Source organism: Anolis carolinensis, chromosome 2, assembly GCF_035594765.1.
Source record: "Anolis carolinensis isolate JA03-04 chromosome 2, rAnoCar3.1.pri, whole genome shotgun sequence".
Lineage (NCBI taxonomy): Eukaryota > Metazoa > Chordata > Lepidosauria > Squamata > Dactyloidae > Anolis > Anolis carolinensis.
This window is the reverse complement of record NC_085842.1, coordinates 101,926,993-101,951,518: the sequence shown is the minus strand read 5'-3', so window position 1 is coordinate 101,951,518 and position 24,526 is coordinate 101,926,993. Positions and strand designations below refer to the sequence as shown.

Sequence of the window (24,526 nt, the reverse complement as noted above, 5' to 3'; positions counted from 1 at the left end):
ACTAGAGTGCTGGAGACACTTTCTGGAAGGAAGTGGAACACCGTTTGAGGTGTGGACTGATCATAGAAATTTACAGTATCTAAGATCCCCTCGTAAACTATCAGCGAAGCAAATTAGATGGGCCCAATATTTCAGCCGTTTTGATTTCAGACTCAGATTCTTCCAGGGGAAACATAACATACTCGCTGACGCTCTCTCTCGGATGCCTCAGCACGGGGGAGGAATTCAGGAATCTGAAGGGAGCCTGTTCCGAGATAAGGAGTGGGGCCTGGCAGTACTAACTCGAGCACAAGCGGCCAAAGAAAACAAACGTACTGCCATTTCCACGGGGGGAGGAGAAATATGGGAGGAAGAGTTGAAGCGAGCGTATGGAATGGACAAATGGTTACAAACTAACAAAGAAAAGGGAGAATTGTGTGGGGATTTGGTGTTTGTAAATAAGAAATTGTATATTCCTGAATGTTTAAGACGAGAAATGTTAAGGAAGTGCCACGATAACAAGGGTGCGGGTCATCTAGGCCCCACCAGGACTATTAAACTGTTGGCCAAACAATGCTGGTGGCCCGGAATGAGGAAAGACGCCAGGGGGTACGTCACGCAGTGTGAATTATGTGCAGAGGGAAAAACACCACCGGGGAAGCCCCAGGGGCTATTGCAGAAGGTGGTGGAGCCCATGAGGCCATGGGAATGCGTGGCCATGGATTTTGTAGGCGAACTACCCCCCAGCAGAGGCCACAGATACATTTGGACAATATTGGACCTATTCTCAAAACAGGCACACTTTGTGGCCCTGCCAAAACTCCCCTCAGCTGAAAAACTTGCTGATTTGTATGTGAAGCATGTATATCGCCTACATGGGTGTCCCGACAAAATAATTAGCGACCGGGGAGTCCAATTTACGGCAAAATTTTGGGGAAAATTCTTACAGCTGTTAGGAGCAGAAAGGAACCTGAGCTCGGCTTTTCATCCCGCAACCAACGGGGGGGTCGAACGTACCCAACAGACACTGTGCCAATTCTTGAGGATGTACACCAATTATAGACAGGATGATTGGGCGGACCTTCTTCCGTTTGCTGAGATGGCTTTTAACGGGGCCGTACATTCGGCCACAGGTCGTGCCCCATTCGAAATAGTATACGGACAGGAGGTGGCACCTTTCCCCAGGCTACCCGAGTGGAAGGAAGGAGAGGGCCAGACCGACAAGGAATGGCCGGCCAAAATTAAGCAAGGGTGGCAGAACGTGGTGGAGGCATTGCGGGAAACACAAAAGAAGTACAAGCTCTTTGCAGATCGTAGGCGCCGAGAGGGGGACAAATTGGGCGAAGGGGATCTGGTTTGGCTGAGCACAAAAAACCTGAAATTGGGGTTCCCATCTAAAAAATTGGCTCCACGCTATATAGGGCCGTTCAGGGTAGCAAAAAGAATAAACGAAGTGACCTATGAGCTGAGGCTACCTAAGGACCTAGGAAAGGTACACCCGGTATTCCATTGCAGCCTGTTAAAAAAGTATAAAGGAACTCTGGACAGCGGAGAACAATAGTTGTGTTTAATCTTTTCCTTCCAGGACGAAGGGGAGGAGGACGCCATGTCAGAACCCTGCTACTAGAGCCTGGATGTGGCTCTGAGTTTCAGGGTCACTGACATTGATAAGACACCTGCGGCTCAGGACTCGGAGAAGAAACGGCTGCTGGACTTGGCGGGGAATTTGCGCGGGGTTTTACTGAGCGGGAAGAGACTTTTCAAATGAGGGGGAGGGTATATAAAGGATGGTTGGCCGGAGCCTCCCATTCTTGGCTTTTTTGATGTTCATGTTTCCTACAGTAAAAGTTTCTGGTGATATCACAGAGAGTCTCGTGTGTTCATTCAGGAGCGGCTGTGGTGAGCTGACAGGAACACTGTATCTGCTTTGAATTTGATTATATGGCAGTGTAGACAGGGCCTAAGTTGAGAACAGGGGCAAAACTTGTATACTCAGGCCAAAGCAAACTGCTGTAGCCTGTCTTAGCTTACATATGTTTCCACATTAATAACTATTTGCCATCTCAACCATATTTTATATTGATTCACTACATGTGACCCAGTCTTCATCTGTAAAATGTTGGTGGATACATGGTAGAAAGTAGTGTTGCGAAACCTTTCAACATCTTTAAAATAAGAAGAATTAGTTCAAAGCCACAATGTTTCAGCCAAGAAAGACTTTGGAATGAAAGGTGAACTCTCTCTTTCAAGGAATTATACAATCACATACATGATCAATTTTGTCCCAAAACCTGTAAATGCAAAAGTATAAAGATTATTTTCTTCATGTGAGTATTGTATAAATCCATGTATAAGACTAGACTAGGTTTTAGGACTCAAATTATGGATTTTAATATGGCTTGTGGATAAGTTGAGGCCCCTGGATATTGCTATCACCTCCAGGAACTGATGTCATTTATTATGTGTATTTTGTTGACCCGGCCACCTAGAGTTGTATATGAAATAGCTCAACAATCCCTTTCTGGTACTGACAGTCTGGGCCCTGCTGTTCTATCAAGTAAACTCAAGTCAGCTGATGAAAAGAGAAATCTGAGTATACCCTGAGATCACTTCCTCAGTTTATCCCTACGAGATTAGAGTGTCACCCAGCAGCTCAGGGGTCTACCAACAGCTCAGCTCATGGGAGGCCACTCTTTGAAAACTTTGGTGGTGCGTTTTGAATGCAGCATTTTTTCAAGGAGTTAGATGAGTCTCTCGCCAGGGACATTCAAGTTTGCACTGTAAAGTCCTTTTTGAAAGAAAGATCCCTTTTTCTTTAAACAGCTTATAAAAACTTGAACAGGTATGTAAACGGCATGTCATTTAACCATTGGGCTTAACAAGGAAATAACAATCATAAAAAGAGGAGTATCTATCTGTCACCTCTTTGTGATTAAGACTGAAGCCCTACAGCTTTGTGGTGTTGGGCACCATTTGTGCATCGCGATAAAGAGGCTTGTTGCTCTCGTGTGTTTGTCCAAGCGCAATGGCAGCACGTTTGTAAAACAACAACTCCAGAGCACTGCTTTCAAGCTTGCGTTTCTGTTTAAAGAAAAGTCTTGGCTTCAGCACTGCACTTGAGCTGTTTGACAGGCCAGCAGATTTATACACCATCAGCTGCTTCTATATGAAATGCTACACACATAGTTAAAATTAGAAATTAATCGGATCGGATTTCCAAGGCTGGATGCTGCTATACATCCCACAGACAGACTGGGCCCCTTGGCCTGGGATTCCCAGGGCTAATGGATGAATCGCTTGGCAAGAACACAAGCCTCTGCTATTCAGCTCATCCAAAAAATCCACATCCCTTTGCTATCAAAACACCTAGTTATGTTTGATGCGTTGGCAACATATTTGGAGGCACCGTTGCTCTCTGCGAGGAAAAAAGGGCCTCTCAAAGGGACACGGCTTGGCAAAAAGCCAAGTGCATACCTCTTTGCTTTTAGGAAAGCACATTTTAAAAGGTTTGCTTTAAAATAAACACATCACAATATCTCCTGTTTGGTGGAGGCAGGGGAGACAGATTTTGTATTTCTGTCTGGAATAAGGATATGTATTTAGCACTGTAAAATACAGTGTGTTAAAAAATCAAGATTGCCTGAAAAAAAGAAGGTTGAGAAATAAGTCATAGTGATAGAGAAGCAGAATATGCAAATAGTTTTTTTTATTCATTTATAATTGTATTGTTTGTGTCTTAATGAAGCCAAAATGAAGAATCATTGTCTAGGTCAAGTCCTCTTTCAATTAACTAGGCAGACTGATATACCTAGACAATCACATGTAGATTTTATTTTGAAGTAAAGGCTCAAAAACTCGTTATCTAGCAGTAAGATTTTCAGGATTTCCAAAATAGCAATAAGTAACAGTCAATACAGTAGAGTCTTGCTTATCCAACATAAACGGGCCAGCAGAACGTTGGATAAGTGAAAATGTTGGATAATAAGGAGGGATTAAGGAAAAGCCTATTAAATGTCAAATTGTGTTATGATTTTACAAATTAAGCACCAAAACATCATGTCTTACAACAAATTGACAGAAAAAGAGGTTCAATACACGGTAATGTTATGTATTAATTACTGTATTTATGAATTTAGCACCAAAACATTGCAATGTATTGAAAACATTGACTACAAAAACATTGACTACTAAAAGGCAGACTGCATTGAAAAATACAGAACATTGGATGAGCGAAGGTTGGATAAGCAAGACTCTACTGTATTAAGGCCATGCAGTGTTGATAATTAGTAAATAGCAATTAACAATTGGGTTGTTGTGAGTTTTCTGGGCTGTATGGCCATGTTCCAGAAGCATTCCCTCCTGATGTTTCGTCCACATTAACAAGTTTGTTTTCTATCAAAATGTCAAATGAAAATATTGACGTTAGTTTCCTTTGTTCATCCATTACATGGGATACATATTTCTGTCTTTATGAATGGCCCATATCCCAAAATAAAGGATTTTGGTATCCTGTCTATATAAAAGAAGATTTCCATTCCTCAAATATTGGAAATTCTTTATAATAAGGGGCACCTGTCAATTCTATAAGGGATCATTTTCCTAGTTTTCATTATTGAGGTTATCTCTCATAACAAATTACACTTGGCAATCCTACACTTACCTGTAAAGGTTGCTTTATTTGTAATAAGAGCACTCCAAAATTAATATTTGAAGCAGAAATAATGTTATTTTTAGTAATATTTTGATGTACCCTAAAACTAATATTTTCTTGTTGTTTTCCTCCTCTCATTTTGAGAGGAATTTTGAAGGAGTTTTTCATATGCCATTGCCTTATCACTTCTTTTCCTTGAAGTATTAAAACATAGCAAGTTGTGAAACAGGTTACTTTTAAAACATTCTGATAGTAACAGTAGCCGATTACTTTCTAAATGTTGTGTGAGAAAAAATAGGAATAGATTCCTTCTAAAAGGTCAACTTTTCAAGCTCTGGTATATATTTGAAAGAGATACTACTGTAATTTTAAACTGTTAGTGGAAATGTTTATGAACACAAACCATGGCTGAAGCTACAATGCTATATAATCCAGTTTCAGAATGCAGATTAACTGCTTTGAACTGGATTATATGAGTCTGCACTGCCATATAATCCAGTTCAATGCATTTATTCTGCATTAAGAAACTGGATTATCTGGCAGTGTAGATGGAGCCTATGGCTGAGTCCAGTGTAGGTTTATTTTCTTCCTTAGTCTCAGGGTGTATACGCTGCCAGAAACTGGGAAGAATGGGGCGGGTTTGCTTTTCCAAACTGGAAATAAGGGGAAGGGTTTGCTTGTCCACACTGAATGCTACTAGAATTCTTTATGTCTTTGAACTCTTAAACCAAGTCTGCTTTAAAATCCATGGGTTTCAGATAGGAATAAGACGTTCTTGAAGTCAATGAATTTAAATAAGTATTGATAACGCCTCCACACACACACACACAAATGAGGTTGTCTGAACAGTTCTAGAGTATCTCAGGAATATATTTGGGGCAGAAAGAAATCTAATATATGAGCATATTACAGCAGTAAATTCTGCTGTGGCGTAGTAAGTGCACATGAAGTCAATTTCCAGTCCATTATCATCTAAGGTAGGAGACAATGCCTCATGGTTATTACAGAATTTCTTCTGCAAAAGAAGATTGCATTTACACAGGATCTTGGATTGCAGCCTTCAGGAATGGTCTCAGGGTAGAAAATAGTGGTTGTATCTATTGAGGGACAAAAGCACCCCTCCACTTGCACCTGGTGAAATAATTACAAGCATTTCCTTCAAGTTCAACCCTTTTCACAGTTCTGCAAAGAGCCAGCTAATATTACTGCAATGTGCTGTGCCTAGTGCCACTCTTGAAAACTTCTTGGAAGCCAGAGCAGGTGCAGTTTGCTCCAGTTTAGCAAGTGTTAGCTCTTGGGGCCATATTACTCAACTTAGGCAAAAAAAGAAGAGGAGTGCTTCTCTTCCTGTATGCAATTTAAATTAATCACCATCAGAAATCCCTGTGCTTGGCCATTCAGAAATGGTGGTTGATATGTTTGCAATATAAGAGGTCCAGGTTTGATTTTCCTAGTCAAAAATAGGCATTGTTTCTATCAAACTGTCTTTGGCAGTGATTCCAAAATAAATACTTCTAATGGAGTGCTTATAACTTTGGCACTTAGGAATAAATTTAGCTCAAATCAGTAATTCCATGATCAACTAATTATTAAATGACTCTTAATCCAAAAGAACCCCACTGCTTAACAAAGGAATGTTTCCAATTAAGGAATAAATCACCTCTTTAGATAAGGGGAGAATTGATGTATTTCTTTAAAATTAGAACATCATCCCACTCCCGCCACATCTCTTATTATTATCTGCAAAGGTTTCTAGAGCAGTAGTTCTCAACCTGTGTGTCTCCAGATGTTTTGGCCTTCAACTTCCAGAAATCCTAATAGCCGGTAAACTGGCTGGGATTTCTGGGAGTTGTAGGCCAAAACACCTGGGGACCCACAGGTTGAGAACCACTGTTCTAGAGGCTCTCTTAGGTTTCAAGTCATCTTAAGACACATGTGTCAAATGCAAACCCAACAGGTGGAATCCGGCCCACTGTATCATTGTATGAAGCCCAAGAAACTTTCAATGTCAAGACATCATAATTACATTTGTCTTACAATTACAAATGGTTTTCTGAAGGCAACCATAAGGCTGATTGGCCTTAAAATGAGTTTGACACCCCACTTCTAAGGGTTAGCAAAGAATGAACCCGGAGTCTCTTGCTTATAATCCAGGTGTTTCATCTCTAGTCTACTCCTCTTCCCCTCCTCAAATGATACTCATCCATTTAATGTGAATATATCAATCTCACTCTTACATTAAATGAAAAAAATGATTATGTAGTCTTGACATATATATGTTAGGGGCCATCCATGCAGCAAACAATTTTGAATGAACACAATTTCACACAAGTGGGATCTGCAACCAGTTTGGCATTTTTCTTTTCAAAGGAGGCAGCCAGTCATGTCTTTTTCTCTTCCTGGATCAGACAAATACTATTCTTTGGACACTTGATATTTCTGCCAATTCTGGAGACTGCTGCTTGCTTATTGGGTATGATTTGGCTTTCCACTGATACCTTGACTTAAGAATTTAATTCATTCTTTGACCATGTTTTTAAGTGAAAACATTCTTATCTCAAACTTAATTTTCCCATTGAAATGCTATATATTTGTTCCGCCCCCTCTGAAAACCATCCCAATTTCTTGTTATTTGTTTTTAAATAAGAAAATGTACTCTATAAATAACAAATAATTTATAAAATGCTCAGAGATAAGCAGTGCTTTATTTTATCCAGCCATTGTGGCAAGGAAGCACATTTTAGGCAACAAAATGTGATGGCCAGTGCACAGCAAGGCAAAACAGCATCATTTTCTTCACACTGTAATTCCAGCCTCCCCCGCTCCCTCTCTTAGTCTCTCTCTCCCTCTCATCTTGAATGAACTCATACAGTACCAGGAATAAAAAGCACACAAGTGAACTAACCCAAACCTCCTCAGTGGACAGCAATCTCCCAAAGAGGAGAAGACAATGCAGGCAAAGGCAGGCAGGCTGAGCCACAAGGTACAATGGCTGCTCTGTTAGGCTGAGGCTCTGCTGCTCCAGGGTAGACTGTAATCTCTGGAGTGGAATCTCTGGATTGGACATCTCCCAAAACATTCAGGGGAAGCAATCACATGGAGCTGGAGTTGCTGCCTTGCAGGAAGTGCCAGAGCTGCTCCGGCTAGGAATCCAGTCCAGGTTTTATTTCCTTCTGCTTTCCTGATTGAACTGGTTTAGGGGGCAAAGAGGCCTCTTTTGCACTGTTCGTAGGTCAAAACAGCATTTGGATGTCAAAAACGTCACTCTAGGCCAGGGGTCCTCAAACTTTTTAAGCCGAGGGACGGTCCACAATCCTTCAGACTGTTGAGGGGCCGGATTATCATTTGAAAAAAAAATACAAACAAATTCCGATGCACACTGCACATGTCTTATTTGTAGTGCAAAAACAACAACAACAACAACAACAACAACAACGAAAGAACAATACAATATTTTAAAATAAAAATAATTTTAACCAACATACATTTATCAGGATTTCAATGGGAAGTGTGCTCCTGCTTCTGGCCAATGAGATAGTCAAGTTAATTAGGGTTGTTGTTGTTGTTGTTGTTGTTGTTGTTGTGTGCCTTCAAGTCATTTCAGACTTTGGGTGAGCCTAAGTCTAAAATGTATTTATTTATTATTTATTTATTTACTGCATTTATTTACTACATTTGTATCACACCCTTCTCACCCCAAAGGGGACTCAGAGTGGCTTACAAATTATATGTACATACAATATATTATATTATTAGCATAGCACAATATTAGCATTATATATTACTTTATTGAACTATACAACTATACTGTAATATTATTAGTAATATTATATGTAATATAGAATATATAATTAATATTATTATATGGTATTATTATTAGTGTTATATTGTATTACATTATAATATTATTATCAATATTTTATGTATATACAATATATTATATTATAAAACTGAGGGCGGGGGCCAGGTAAATGACCTCAGAGGGCCGCATCCGGCCCCCGGGCCTTAGTTTGGGGACCGCTGCTCTAGGCTAAGTGTGGATTTGTAAGTTAAAACATACTTATATGCTGGGACATTCTTATGTAGAGGTTCTACTATATAAGGATCAATATTTTAACATTGCTATTTGCAGCGGTTGTTTCTCCCCAGAGTGGTGGGTTTTTTTGTTTTGTTTTTGTTCATTTGTGGCAAAACTTAGAAAACCAACACACTCATGTTGTGAGACAAAAATAGTTGCTTTCTGTTTTGTATTTGAAAAAAAAATCCATTAAAATATAAGAAAAAGGGGTAGAATTTGAAAGAACCTCAAAGTTGTTAACCTCCAAAACATTTTAAATATAATTTTCCAAACAATGAAAAATGAACATGAAAATATTGGTTGTTACATGAAAAACGTAATGGCATTATTAGCCATTATTTTTAATGCTGCTGTTACCCTCAAATTAAAATGTCATATTATTCCTTGGTATGTATTACTTCCATGCTCTGGCTGTTTGTATATATGATTTTTGCTAATGGAGACTTTTCTCTCAATGTAAATAGAAGTTGTAGGTAGAGTGGTTTCAGGATTTCAGTATTGGTAGCATTATGCTAACTCCGGCTACTGCTATTTACTTTTTTTGTAAAATATTTTCTATATACACAGAATTTTCACAATAAATGATACACCTAGTTGTTTGACACATGTTATTGTTGAATGGCAGATGCAGTCATGCTTGTATTTAACATTATATGCCTGCATGTGGGACAGCAAAGGGCCACCTCATCTCAAAATAGCCCTGGTATTGAATCATGCTCATTGCTAGTGACCACAGTATTTACAATGTTTCCTTTAATGACTTATGGCCTGTCTAGGGCTTGCCCACAGTAAGAAAAAACTTTTGCCCTTCCTTTTCCAAGCGAAACTAGCCCCATTGCTTGGTAAAATGAATACTCCCCCCAATTATTTGGTAAATGGGGGAAGTGCCCTTTGTGGAATAAAGAACAATTTGTTGTATAAAGATTTTTAATACTCTGAAAAAAATTCCCTTGCACATATGGAGCTATTTAAAATTCTGAGAAATTAAAGGCTTTGATATATCATTCTGATGTTTTTGCATGAGAGAGGGAGAGACAGATGATCTTATCAAACATAGTCTTCTCTGTGCCTTCTCCCCATTTCTCCATGCTGCCGAAACGGAGTCCCGCAGAGTCCATCACATGGACAACTTCTGGCGGGACTCCGTAGGTCTCCATTTTGGCAGCATGGAGAAGCAAAGCCCAGAGTGCCTTTAAAGTATTTGGGTATATCCAATTCCTAATAGTACAAAGTAGAGAAAAGTGGGGGAAAGACAGACCTGAAGGGAGAAAGGACATGAGATGGCAGAAGACAGACCTGGACGGGAGGGGACAGAGTAAGAACCGGTTGCTCCCGGTTTCCCCCGCCTGTCTGATGAGGTCCTCACTGAGACTGAGACTGGAGGAGGGAGGGAGGGAGAGAGGGATTTCCAGTGTTACTTATAATAGTATTGCAAATTGTTTGTACTGTTGGATACTTGTGAAAAACATCTAGAATTTAAAGAACATCTAGAAGTGACATCTAGAATTTAAAACAAACCAACATACGCAATTAGATTAGTGTTTTTTAAATAATAATTTCAACACTCAAAAATTGATAAATTATAAACCAAAGGGTGTTATTGTAGTATCTACCCCCTCCCCAAATCCAATCTGTAAAAAATAAAACATGCAAATTGATCCCCTCCCCTTTACCCATTTTATATCCTTCAGTGCTTGACTTTGCTATGTTTGCATGCAGAGCTATGTACTGCAGAGATAAACTATCTGGCTTTTAAACTTCTGATAGCTCTCTGACCCTCCCCATGCTTACTCATGAGAGGGACTCTCCTTTACTCACTCCCCCTAAAGGAACATGCCGTCCCAGTCCATCCGCTGGAAAACTTTGGGCCCCCGCTGCTTCCACAGGGGAAAGGCACAGCATGGTTGCAATCATGCAGAGAGAAACATCTTCTGTTGCTGCAAAGAGGTCTGCCAATAAGAGCCAACAGGGGTGGGGCAATCAAATGAAAGTAGCTATTTTTAGTTGGTTGATTTAGATTGATTCCAAGGCCGGAGTTAAAATTGCTGGAAGAAACATTAACAACCTTAGGTATGCGGATGATACCACTCTGATGGCCGAAAGTGAGGAAGAGCTGAGGAGCCTTATCACCAAAGTGAAAGAAGATAGTGCAAAAGCTGGGTTGCAGTTAAATGGCAAGAAAACCAAAATCATGGCAACTACACCTATTGATAACTGGCAAATAGAAGGAGAAAACATGGAGGCAGTGACAGACTTTATATTTGTAGGTGCAAAGATCACTGCAGGTGCAGACTGCAGCCAGGAAATCAGAAGATGTCTACTTCTTGGGAGAAGAGCAATGAATCATAGAATCATAGAATAGTAGAGTTGGAAGAGACCTCATGGGCCATCTAGTCCAACCCCCCGCTAAGAAGCAGGAAATCGCATTCAAAGCACCCCCGACAGATGGCCATCCAGCCTCTGCTTAAAAGCTTCCAAAGAAGGAACCTCCACCACAGTCTGGGGGAGAGAGTTCCACTGCCGAACAGCTCTCACAGTGAGGAAGTTCTTCCTGATGTTCAGGTGGAATCTCCTTTCCTGTAGTTTGAAGCCATTGTTCCGTGTCCTAGTCTGCAGGGCAGCAGAAAATAAGCTTGCTCCCTCCTCCCTATGACTTCCCCTCACATATTTGTACATGGCTATCATGTCTCCTTTCAGCCTTCTCTTCTGCAGGCTAAACATGCCCAGCTCTTTAAGCCTCTCCTCATAGGGCTTGTTCTCCAGACCCTTAATCATTTTAGTCGCCCTCCTCTGGATGCTTTCCAGCTTGTCAACATCTCCCTTCATCTGCGGTGCCCAAAATTGGACACAGTATTCCAGGTGTGGTCTGACCAAGGCAGAATAGAGGGGGAGCATGACTTCCCTGGATCTAGACGCTATTCCCCTACTGATGCAGGCCAAAATCCCATTGGCTTTTTTAGCTGCCGCATCACATTGTAGGCTCATGTTTAACTTGTTGTCCACGAGGACTCCAAGGTCTTTTTCGCACACACTGCTGTCAAGCCAGGAGTCCCCCATTCTGTATCTTTGATTTCCATTTTTTCTGCCGAAGTGAAGTATCTTGCATTTGTCCCTGTTGAACTTCATTTTGTTAGTTTCGGCCCATCTCTCTAGTCTGTCAAGATCGTTTTGAATTCTGCTCCTGTCTTCTGGAGTGTTAGCTATCCCTCCCAGTTTGGTGTCATCTGCAAACTTGATGATCGTGCCTTCTAACCCTTCGTCTAAGTCGTTAATAAAGATGTTGAACAGAACCGGGCCCAGGAAGGAACCCTGCGGCACTCCACTTGTTACTTCTTTCCATGATGAAGACAACGCATTGGTGAGCACCCTTTGAGTTCGTTCGCTTAGTGTCAGAACCCTGGCAGCAGAGCACCAATAACCTTACACAGAGGCCAGTCTCTATCTAATATCTTTATTAAAGAAATATATAAAATCAATAAAAACAATTGAAGAATATAGTTCAGAAGCAGACCTTTCAAATGAGGTCAAATATAGTCCAAGAATGTATTGTCCAATAAATGATATTAGAGTTCAAAGTTTTAATCCACTTGACCGAAACACACACTTTGCCAAGCAATAGTGTGGGGAAATACAGAGTCTTAGAGTCCAATGAAGCTTGACAACAAGGTTGGAAATAAACTTGATTCTTGGCTAGATCCGTGACTGGAGACAAGGCAAACATGAAGCATGAAACAGAGTCCGTGGTAAAACCGTGAGACAGGGCAAGGCTTGAAGCTTGATCCGGGAAGCAAGGAACTGGGATTACGAAGTCCACACACGATCTCTCTCCTCAAGCTGATCAATTGACTCCGCAAAGAATCCCTCGCGCCAAACACCTATATTGGGTCTCGTTTTCCCGCCAACAGAACTCTTTCCCTAGAGAACGAGAAGCGAAACCCAACTCTGTCCAGATGCATGACTCCTTAGAATTTCCCAAGGGAAGCAGACCTAATCAGCCATTTGTTTGGCAGCGATTCTTAGACTTCTCCGATTAGCTTCCCTGACTCCCCTTTCTCTAGAATAAATTTCCTTCCTGGGAAACGGAGGGGAGTTCTGCCCAAGGCCTGTTTGGCTGAATTCTTGAGGGCAAACATAAACATCCTGCAGGTGAAGAGACTCCAGTTCTGGTTGAACCGGCGAAAACCCCATGTTTTCATCTTCATCTGCCACAATAGTACTAGGAACAGGACTACAAGGCCCATGAATCATCACACTTAGCCAATTATAGATCCACCTAACCGTAGTTTTGTCTAGCCCACATTTAACTAGTTTGTTTGCCAGAAGGTCGTGGGGGACTTTGTCAAAGGCCTTACTGAAATCCAGGTACGCTACATCCACAGCATTCCCTGTATCGACCCAACTCGTAACTCTATCGAAAAAAGAGATCAGATTAGTCTGGCATGACTTGTTTTTGGTAAATCCATGTTGACTATTAGCAATGACTGCATTTGTTTCTAAGTGTTTGCAGACCTCTTCCTTAATGATCTTTTCCAGAATCTTGCCTGGTATTGATGTGAGGCTGACCGGACGGTAATTGTTTGGGTCGTTCTTTTTCCCCTTCTTGAAGATAGGGACCACATTCGCCCTCCTCCAATCTGCTGGGACTTCTCCTGTTCTCCAAGAACTCTCGAAGATAATTGCTAGTGGTTCTGAAATAACTTCCGCTAATTCCTTCAATACTCTTGGATGTAGCTGATCTGGCCCTGGGGACTTGAATTCGTTTAGAGTGGCCAGGTGTTCCTGGACAACTTGTTTCCCTATTTGGGGTTGGATTTCCCCCAGTCCTTCGTCCATTCCATGTTGCTGAGGTTGAAGATGGCTTTCTTTTTGTGAGAAGACCAAGGCAAAGAAGGCATTAAGCAGTTCTGCCTTTTCCTTATCCCCTGTCACCATCACCCCATCTTCTCCTTGCAGTGGCCCTATCGCCTCCTTTTTCTTCCTTTTTCTACCAACGTAAGCAAAAAAAGCCTTTTTTGTTGTTTTTTATGTCCCTGGCAAGCCTGAGCTCATTTTGCGCTTTAGCCTTGCGAACCTTTTCCCTACAGGTGTTGGCTATACGTTTGAATTCTTCTTTGGTGATTTCTCCCCTTTTCCACTTCTTGTGCATGTCACTTTTGAGCTTTAGCTCAGTTAGAAGTTCTTTGGACATCCATTCTGGCTTCTTTGCATTTGTCTTATTTTTCTTCTTTGTTGGCACTGTTTGCATTTGCGCCTTGAGTATTTCACTTTTGAAAAACTCCCATCCATCCTTAACTCCCTTGTTTTTTAATATTGGCGTCCATGGAATGCCGCTCAGTAATTCCTTCATTTTTTGGAAGTCAGCTCTCTTAAAGTCCAGAATGTGTGTTTGACTTGTCTTAGTTTCAGCATTCCTTTGTATTGCAAACTGCAGGAGCACATGGTCACTTGCCCCTAAGGATCCAACCACTTCAACTGTATTGATCAGGTCTTCCACATTTGTTAAGATTAGATCAAGAGTTGCTGATCCCCTTGTTGCCTCTTCTACCTTCTGGACCATAAAATTGTCTGCAAGGCAAGTGAGGAATTTGTTGGACTTTGTACTCTTGGCCGAGTTTGTTTTCCAGCAGATATCGGGATAATTGAAATTGCCCATGACTACTATATCTCTTCTTTGTGCCTGTTTGGTCAGCTGTTGACAGAAAGCTTCATCAAGTCCTTCATCCTGACTCGGAGGTCTGTAGTAGACACCCACGACAAGGTCTTTTTGAGTCCCGGTTCCCTTGATTCTTATCCAGATGCTTTCAAGCTGGTTTCCCGGATTACAGTCTTGCATTTCTTCTGCAACGTAACTGTTTTTGACATTAAAGCTACTCCCCCTCCTCTCCCCTTTGTTCTATTTCTGTGAAAGAGGTTATAGCCCTCAATGGTTAAATTCCAGTGATGGGAGTCATCCCACCAGGTTTCAGTGATGCCTATGACAACGTATGTGTGGTGCTGTGCTAAGAGTTGGAGTTCGTCTTGCTTATTTCCCATGCTCTGAGCATTAGTGTAAAGACATGTAAGCCCCTGTGACCTGCCCTTGAGCTGTTTATTTGGGATTATTGTGCTCTCTGTACTTGGTCCTTGCTGTGTTTGTGCAGCCCTCCGTTTAGCCTTTTGGTGGTTCCCTGAGAGTGCCTTGGACCGCAAGAAGATCCAACCAGTCCATCATCCAGGAAATAATGCCCGGCTGCTTATTGGAGGGAAGGATATTAGAGGTAAAGTTGAAGTATTTTGGCCACATCATGAGAAGATAGGAAAGCTTGGAAAAAATCACGATGCTGGGGAAAATGGAAGGAAAAAGGAAGAGAGGGCGAGATGGATGGATGGATGGTATCCTTGAAGTGACTGGCTTGACCTTGAAGGAACTGGGGGCAGCGATGGCCGACAAGGAGCTCTGGCGTGGACTGATCCATGAGTAGTCGGAAACGACTATGCGACTGAGAGAGAGAGAGACTTAGACTGAAAAGCTAATGGATGCAATGTGTTATTGCCTTGACATAATTATTTTAGAAAGGGATGTTTTGGAAAGCGGCACACTTACAGGAAAAGATGAGGACTGTGTGTGAGCATTCAGTTTTAAGGGAAATGACTTCCTTGTTCTCCAAGTTGGAGTGATCTGGATTGTGCTGTTATAGCACACAGCTGCTTTGCAAATACATGTTGCTCTGCAAGGCATATCTGGACTATTTACATCATCCTGGCCATCAGCCCAAGTCAGGAACACCTGTTCTCTCTTGTCTCACTCATTCTTATGATGGTTTGTAAAGCTAGGTATTCATCATGTGTGGTTTGAATGGTGTCTTCTTGTAGATATTTCACCATCCTCAACTTCTGTTGGGAAGAATGGAGCACAAATCAAGTCAAACCAATTAATAAATCAGTGATATTTCCCACATTTTTCTCTTTCTTGCATCGAATGTATTTGTCTCTCAACAAACTCCTTCCCTCTTTGTAAAAATATGCACAATACAACTAGTTACCTGTAAGCTGGCATACTCCTATGGTTGCTCATGGACTTATCATTGTTTTTCTTAAGAAAAATGCCTGAACTCCCAATACACAAGATACATGGGGAGAGGAAATATACATTTTCCAGAGTAAGTTCTTCATAGATACTAATGTAGTTGACAATTAACATGTGAAAGCTTCATGTTTGGCAAACATAAATGCCAAGGGTTAGAAATCAACAACAAGGCCACAGTGACACACACACAATTTCTGGATCAAAACCATGGTTCAGTATTTCCTTTCCTCCACTGTGTAGTGCCTGCCAAAAGGAGGCTACACAGGAATAACATTTTAGAAGAAGTTTTTATCCTTTATTTAAACAGTTCAAACCCCATGGGAAAACTAAATCCACCCTGCAAATAGGTAATCAGTAGAGAGGTGTGCGAAAATGTTTCCTTTGTTTCCTTCATGCTATCGTTTCATTTCGACTGTTTATCTACAGAAAACGAATGATGACATGTTCGTAGTAAATGAGAAGCAACACGAAAATAAAAGCTGCACAATCATCGTGCTTGTTTTCGTTTTCCTTTCGTTTCGGCCCTGTAACAATAAGCAGGTACTAACAGAGGGCTGCTTACCCATTACAGCTGATGTGTACCAATGGGTGTTAATAATAATATTAATATAAATAACTGTAGTTACTCTGGTACCCTAAGCTGAGTCTGAGAGAGTAGTTGCTCCCAATTACATCTGATGTGGATCAATGGGTCTTGATGATGATGATGATGATGATGATAACAACAATAGTACTTTGAGGAAAACCCAAACATTTTTAAAGTTGGTGAGCTAAAAGGGGTTGAAATGTCCTCCATGTATGGTGATTTTCACCCCTCTAGCCCAAAAACCAAGCAGTGGGGGTAAGCCTCAGAAGTCCCCCCATTGCAGCCAATGGTCCAAATTTTTTCATTTTTTTTCATAAGCCAGATGAAAATTTGTGTTGTATAGGTGGCCCATTTTTGTTAGCGGGACATGAATACAAAAATGAGATAACACGAATGAAACTACACAAAACGAACAGCAATTCTATACGAATGCACACCTCTAATAATCAGAGCCTTGTTTCTATGAGTGGGCCAAAAATCACAAAGGGATTTCAATATTTAATAATTCCTTCTTTCTCTTTAAATTGAGAATACCATAACATCAGATACAGTATATACAGGAAATAAAAATATGTTACCTTATGTGTAAAATCTTTTCAATTTTTTTCCAAAGTTATTAAAGCATTGGACACTCTTGTGACTTTCCGCCTGCACTGTATAATCAAAGAAGTCTCCTTTCAGATTTGGAATGATTTTCAGCTATTACTAAATTTCTTTCAGCAGCTGCCCATTAAATCTGAATAAGTGCATACATTCCAGTTGGGTGATCCTTTGCAAATAAATTACAGAAAGTGTTTCATGTAGGCATCACACCTCTGTGCATTTAGAACTGCCCTTCCTAGCCATCAAACACCATGAGATCTCCCTTAATTGCATCTTGTAAAAGAAAGCTGTTTTGGACCATAACTCCTAGAATACTCCAGGCGACATAGCTAATGGGTTTCTGGGAGGCGGGAGCTGTAGTCCACAAATAACTTTTATAAGCTCTGTTCTTAAAAACAGGATAAAAACAGACGTCCTAGGGGATTTTTCATTGGTATATATATTGTGAGCAAGCAATGTTTCCTCCATAGCTAAACTCTCTAGAAACCTCTTGAAAAGCAGGCACTTTAAATTTGAAAGAAAAAAAAACATTTAGCTCTCTTTCTCAATTTCTTTTAAGTTTAAAAAGTTTAAAGTATTTGCTTTAGAAGCACTGGACAATTTTTGGACCAGCCATCTCATGCATTAAACTTTTACTGAGCTCCATGCTTTTCTGTAGTATTATACATAAGTCATTCCAGGTTAGAATGTAACACATGTTCTAGAAATTCATCAAAGTATTTAAATTCTGTTTTTTATTATTTTTGCTGACTGCTGTAGTGACTCAAATGATCACCACTGAGCTTTTCTTTCTTACGCCTTATTCTTTTTTTCTATAGTAAAAGAATAAATAGATGAATGAAAATCAGGCACATTCATTTTGCAAAAGACTTCTTTTATGGAACTTACTGAATAGAAAATAGTAAAGATTACTATTTAACCTTTATAACTGTAATCTTAATTACTTCTTTTTCCATCATTTGAACTTTATTTGGCCTAATTATCTGGAGAACAGGTTCAGAGAAAAACAGAAGGCAAATAGGGTTTTCTTTTCCTCGTCATTTGTACCTGGAAAGGAGTAATGGATCAATAATATTCTAATTATACAGATTAACTAAAAGACATCCATCACTGTGGCTTGTGGCAGCCTTTTGAGATCACCCAAGTTTTCTGAAATGACAATACACTATTTTTTTTTCTTAGTTGTTCTGCAATAGAAGAAAGATTGGCTTTTTTGAGCAAACTGGCTGAATGAAGTAGTGGACATATTACAGATAAATCAACTCAGCCATCTAAAATTAAGACTGTTTTACTTTAAAGATTCTTCTTTTGGTACCTGTTCAAATCCAAGAACTATATGTTGCATGCTCAAAAAATACAGGAGACTGATCCAGAACTTAAAATACTATACATTTATATGCATTACAGAACAGAGAGAATTTCCATTATTAAAACTGCAATACTCTTAAATGTTCGATTGTGTTTTGTAAATATCATCATATCCGTTGGTAGCAGAAGACTTTAGAGATGGGTTATAGTTATTTTAGCAGTACAAGACACATCCATGCATTGGAATTAAGGCTGTCTTACCTCTTTCCCAGGCAGTTTCAGAAATGTCATTTCCCACCCCCACCCAGCAGATCAGGAGAAATGTTTGTTGCTAAAACAGCTTTAATAGTCTGCCTACTTTTCAGGACACAGTCAAAGTGTTCCACTGAAGCATCATAACCTTTTTCCTAACACTCTCTACATTACATGTGTCCCTGTGGCAGAGACAGCAAAACTGTGTAAACATGTTAGCTATTCAGGTAGTCATCATTATTGTTTGTATCAACAGCACAGTCAGTATGTACCTTAAAATATTTGCCATGTTGCAAAGGTTCCCCTCTCTTCATCTGACAGAGGCTAATTCCATCATCTTCACTGAGGTCTAGAGTTACAGCAAGTAAAGGTTGCCATTTACGTGGAACATGAAGCTCGCTAAATCGGCTCCCTTAGGTACAGTCTGTGGTATGCCTTCTTTCAAGGACACAGGCAGTACAATAGGAGGTTCCCGGCAAGTGAGAATGAGAAACGCTTGATGTGCCAATGCAAAGAAAGCAAAAGGAAAGACTTTTGTAGATTTGATTATCACAGGCATGGTTAAAATGTTCCTTGTAGGAATCTCTAGGTTCTTCAGTATGGCTCCATAGCCAATGTCCTGCAGTCATGCTGGAAGGCCAGGAGATTTTTGGAGAGAGCACCTCTCAAGGTATCTCTAACTCCTCCAATGTGATTCTATGGTCCATTTACAGCAAAAATTGGCCATAGAGTCATGCTAAAGACCTAGGAATTCCTAGAGAAATTAAAAACAGCAATTTCTTTATTTGCTTTTCCCCCACTTTCATAAGGGTCCTGTGCCATTAATGTGGAAGGCTGACTGTATTTTTGAAAGCATCTATGAATTGACATTTGGTACTGTTATATTGATAAGTGAGAGCAAGCGTTGTGTTGTGGCTTCCTCTTTCCCCATGTGCTGAGAGTAAGTTTCCAGCAACTAAGGTAAACAGAAGTGAGAGGAGAAGAGAAAAACGGGGACATTCTAAAAGTACCTGAAAAAGCAGGACAACATAGGATTAACCGGGACAGTCTCTGCCAAATTGGGGCAGATGGAAGTTCTGAGATACACCTTTGGCCCACAGTTGGAATTATGTGTCCACCCATGCATTGTTGGATTTCAGCTTCCATCCTCTCACGGAGTTAGCTAAGTTGGCTGAGGTTTCTAGGAGCTACAATCCAACTACCAGAAGACCTCATGTTTCTCATTCCTGTTCTAGGACCAAAATTATTGGAAATTATCAACACCTATAAATTCACATAAGCTAAGAAAGATCTTCAATATATGGAAGGGGAGTAGCATGTTGTGTTCTCATTTCTCTTTGCTCCCACCTGCAATGCTGATCATTTTAGCACAGACTTTTCCATTTCATACTATCGATTTACCATTCAGTTTTCACCTAATCTGCTAAGTGTGCTCATTGATTTCCCTTTAGGGGAAAAACAAGAATTCCATTTTAACATCTGAACCTGATTTATTTTTCCTTGTAGGTTCATAAAGAAATCTTGACCAAGTCCTTCCCTATAAATACCAGCATATTGGCTGGGTCAGCAGCATGTCACAGTAAGTGCAGAGGCTGTTCCTTTGTGCATAATCACCCAATAAATTCTCTCTCCCCCTTGAGAGAGTCATGCTTATTGCTTAGTTGGTTTCGTTGTTCCCTCATAGGACCAAGCGGAAAACCTCCAGTCTCTCGCTGACCATTGGGTCCTCATCCAATGAAGAGTTCAGCAGCAGCAGCAAAGCATGGCACAGCGATTCCACTTTAATACAGCCATTATCCACTGATCCTCAAAGAGTAGGTTAAAAGAGTTCATTTTCTCTCTGTGTTAAGTTAAAATATTTGCACAAAAATCCTTTCCAATACTGAACCAAATGCCAGGTTCATTCCTCTTTTCCATTCAACCTTCCTCACTTTTAAACCATGTCTGACTAGGGCTTTGGCATCAATCAATAGGAGGATTAGAAGCAGTCATGTGGCTGCCCTGGAGCTTAGCCATTTGTCATATTCCTCCAAAGACATTTCAGTAAGGACGGTGGGATCAAAGCAGCTACTTAGTGCAGAGATGGAGAATTCAAAATATCCAGGGATTTAAATACCTTTCAAGTGATTGGGAGAAGTGCAGAGAGATTGCATACGTTTCTTTTTATAAAATTAGGCTAAAGCAAAAAAGCAAATGCATTTCTAGAAACAGCAATAATTTGTATCATTTTGCTGGGGAGTAGGACGTTTCAGGCATTTGCTATAAGATTAATTTGCTTAAGTGGAAAGATTCCACCTGAACATCAGGAAGAACTTCCTCACTGTGAGGGCTGTTCGACAGTGGAACTCTCTCCCCCGGGCTGTGGTGGAGGCTCCTTCCTTGGAGGCTTTTAAGCAGAGGCTGGATGGCCATCTGTCGGGGGTGCTTTGAATGCGATTTCCTGCTTCTTGGCAGGGGGTTGGACTGGATGGCCCATGAGGTCTCTTCCAACTCTACTATTCTATGATTCTATGATAGTACTGTTGGTTTAACAGTGTCTCTGTAATGTCTGTTTGAGTATACAAGCTGAGCATGAGATGTAAACAACCATGCTATCACTGAGAGTCCTTAAAGAAAAACAGTTGTTTCCCATAAAGCAAACCATATATACTGAGCCCTCAATGTTTCTCCAGCCCCTTTCCAAAACTGTAGTCACTTGAAAGACTAGTAGCTAGTAGTGTCTGAGAAAATATTTTTCTACCTGCTGTCCCCTGTGTATGCATTACTGTGTAATACTGTCTAAGAGAAAAATACATTTAGAAATTATGGATACTTAAGTAACAAGGAGAGGGACTGGCCCACATATTACAGCCAACACATGGTGGTAGCAGCCACATATTAAATGTTCTACATGTAGCAGCTCTTCAAGCAAGCTAGACTTTTTTTTTCATTTTTGGTGACCGAAAATAAAGGTGCATGATAGCAATTGATTGAAGTAAGAATAGTGGCAAGAATGGTTCACTATGCAGCAAAATACTATTGGTTGCTGTGAAGCACAAACAGCTCCCAAAATTACATTTCTTGAACCATTTTCTCCACATTAACCCTCAGTAGTACTTTGTCTATCATGTTCTTTGTCTATCAGGTATATTTGACTATTATATCTTAGAACACTGAAAGAGGTCACATAGGAGCTCCTCACAGTTGGGATCCACATTGATAGCAGAGGTGGAGATAAAGTAGAGAACTCACACTTCTTGGCAGAGGGAGCATTGATGGAAATCCTTACAGGGCAGCAGAGGTGAGATAAGAGGAAGCACTCCTTGTTTCTCATGTTACGGATATAAAAGTGAGCCTACGTAATTGTGAACTACTTTAATCCTTCAGTTAAGCATGTGGATTGAATGGAGTTTGCATCACAGTGCACCTATAAAGCCCTAAACGGTTTGGGACCCACCTACCTTTGTGACCGTATCTCCTATCATAAACCTGCCCGATCCCTTCGATCGTCAGGGGAGGCTCTCCTGTCGCCACTGCCGATATCTCAGGCCCGCCTTGTGGGAACAAGGGAGAGGGCCTTCTCTGCTGTGGCCCCCCGATTGTGGAACTCACTGCCCGCTGAGATTAGGCAAGCCTCCACATTAGTAGCCTTTAAGAAAGACCTGAAAACATGGCTCTTCCGTTGTGCTTTTGGAGAGTAATTACTGCATACATCCCTTCTGCTGCTCTCCTCCAATATCTGTCCTCCAGACTGCACCACTACTTTATGACCCTGTTCTCCGTGGTTGTTACTCTTATTTCCTTTCTCACCCGAGTTTTAATCTTAGTGTTCATGTGGCCCGCCCTTGTTTTATTGTTCTTTTGATTTTGCTTAATGTAGTGTATATTATCATTTATTGTATTGCTCAATGTGTTATGATTTGTTGTTCCCATGTAAGCCGCCCCGAGTCCCCGTTGGGGAGATGGTGGTGGGGTATAAATAATAATAATTATTTATTATTTATTATTATTATCAACACAACGACGTTGTATGGCACAGCAAACAAGATAGATATGCTGGATTTCGTTTCGCAAAACCACAAGTCGAACACTTCCCAAGTGTCTAGGACTGTGTGATGTATTTTCTGATGATGTGTGCAGATCCCAGTAGGGTGGCCTTTTGCAGTTGGCAGATGGTGATTTTGTCAATGTCTATTGTTTCCAAATGCCGGCTGAGATCTTTTGGCACAGCACCCAGTGTGCCCATCACCACCGGGACCACCTGTACTGGTTTCTGCCAGAGTCTTTGAAGTTCAATCTTGAGGTCCTGATAGCGGCTGAGTTTTTCCTGTTGTTTTTCATCTTTGCGACTGTCACCTGGGATGGCAACATCAATGATCCAAACCTTGTTCTTTTCCACAACTGTGATGTCTGGTGTGTTGTGTTCCAGAACTTTGTCAGTCTGGATTCGGAAGTCCCACAGTATCTTTGCATGTTCATTTTCCAATACTTTTGCAGGTTTGTGATCCCACCAGTTCTTTGCTGCTGGGAGGTGGTACTTGAGGCATAAGTTCCAATGAATCATTTGGGCCACATAGTTGTGCCTCTGTTTGTAGTCTGTCTGTGCGATTTTCTTACAGCAGCTGAGGATATGATCAATGGTTTCGTCGGTTTCCTTGCACAGTCTGCATTTTGGGTCATCAGCTGATTTTTCAATCTTGGCCTTAATTGCATTTGTTCTGATGGCTTGCTCCTGGGCTGCAAGGATCAGGCCTTCTGTCTCCTTCTTCAGGGTCCCATTCGTGAGCCAGAGCCAGGTCTTCTCCTTATCAGCTTTTCCTTCAATTTTGTCAAGGAACTTTCCTTGCAGTGTTTTGTTGTGCCAGCTGTCAGCTCTAGTTTGTAGTGCGGTTTTCTTGTACTGGTTTTTTGTCTGCTGTGTTTTGAGGAGTTTCTGATTTTTGACTTCAATCAAAGCAGGTTCTTCACTTTGCTTGACATATTCTGCCAGGGCATGTTCTTCTTCTTTGACTGCTTGCTTTACTTGTAAGAGTCCTCTGCCCCCTGATCTTCTAGGCAGATATAGCCGGTCAACATCACTGCGAGGGTGCAGTGAATGATGAATGGTCATGAGTTTTCTTGTTTTTCTGTCCAAATTGTCCAGTTCCACCTGTGTCCAATTTATAATGCCAGCAGTATATCTTATGACAGGTATGGCCCAGGTGTTTATGGCCTTGATGGTGTTGCCTCCATTGAGCTTGCTTTTGAGAATTTTTCTGACCCTTTGTGTGTATTCTTTGCTGACCACAGTTTTCACATGTTCATGCTTGATGTTGTCCAGCTGTAGTATGCCCAGATATTTATAGCCCTCTGGCTGGTGACACTTTATTGTTTGGCCATTGGGCATATTTATGCCTTCACTTTCAATGATTTTTCCCTTCTTCAATGCCACTGTCGAACATTTGTCCAAACCAAACTCCATGTTGATATCAGTGCTAAAAATTCGGACAGTGTTGGTCAGAGACTGGATTTCAGTTTCCGTTTTCCCATATAGCTTCAGGTCATCCATGTACATCAAATGTGAAATTTTGTGAGAATTCTTAGATATTTGATAGCCGAGATTTGTTTTTTGTAAGATTGTTGACAGAGGGATCATGGCAATAATGAAAAGCAGAGGGGACAATGAATCTCCCCCCCGCAGGTGCCACCTTGACGTGTTGGGGGGGCTTAGCTGCTCCAATGATGACTGAGGGCTGTGCTGGCGGTAGTGTAACTACCGGCAGGTCCAACCAAGCCAGAGAGGCCTCAGCTGAGGAGCACAACCAAGAGCACCTAACCCATTAGCATTATGGAGAATCAAACCCAAACGAAGTCTATACTGGCTCGGTCGTCACCCAGGATAAAAAGGACCGCGGTGGATGCTGCTGATTCTGGACATCCATCGACAAGTGGGCTACGGAATCATCAAAACCCAAATGAACAGGCACAGAAGCGGCAAAAATATACAATGCCAGAAAACCGCACAATTATTATTATTATTATTAT

The 24,526-nt window shown here is 41.0% G+C and overlaps 1 protein-coding gene across 9 annotated transcripts in view; it reads left to right on the top strand.

Moving 5' to 3' along the window:
• Positions 1 to 2,612: 2,612 nt before the first annotated feature.
• Positions 2,613 to 24,526, top strand: part of myot (myotilin) — a 65,928-nt gene continuing 44,014 nt past the window's right edge. For 4 of the 9 annotated variants that reach the window (XM_008104874.3, XM_062970324.1, XM_062970323.1 and 1 more), the window contains exons 1-3: positions 2,614 to 2,821; positions 20,030 to 20,102; positions 20,208 to 20,337. In XM_008104874.3, coding sequence (XP_008103081.2) covers positions 20,095 to 20,102; positions 20,208 to 20,337 — 138 coding nt within the window. In that variant the 5' untranslated portion in view covers positions 2,614 to 2,821; positions 20,030 to 20,094. Of the gene's footprint in view, positions 2,822 to 20,029; positions 20,103 to 20,207; positions 20,338 to 24,526 lie in introns of all 9 variants that reach the window. The other 5 variants (XM_062970319.1, XM_062970320.1, XM_062970318.1 and 2 more) reach the window with 3 other exon arrangements.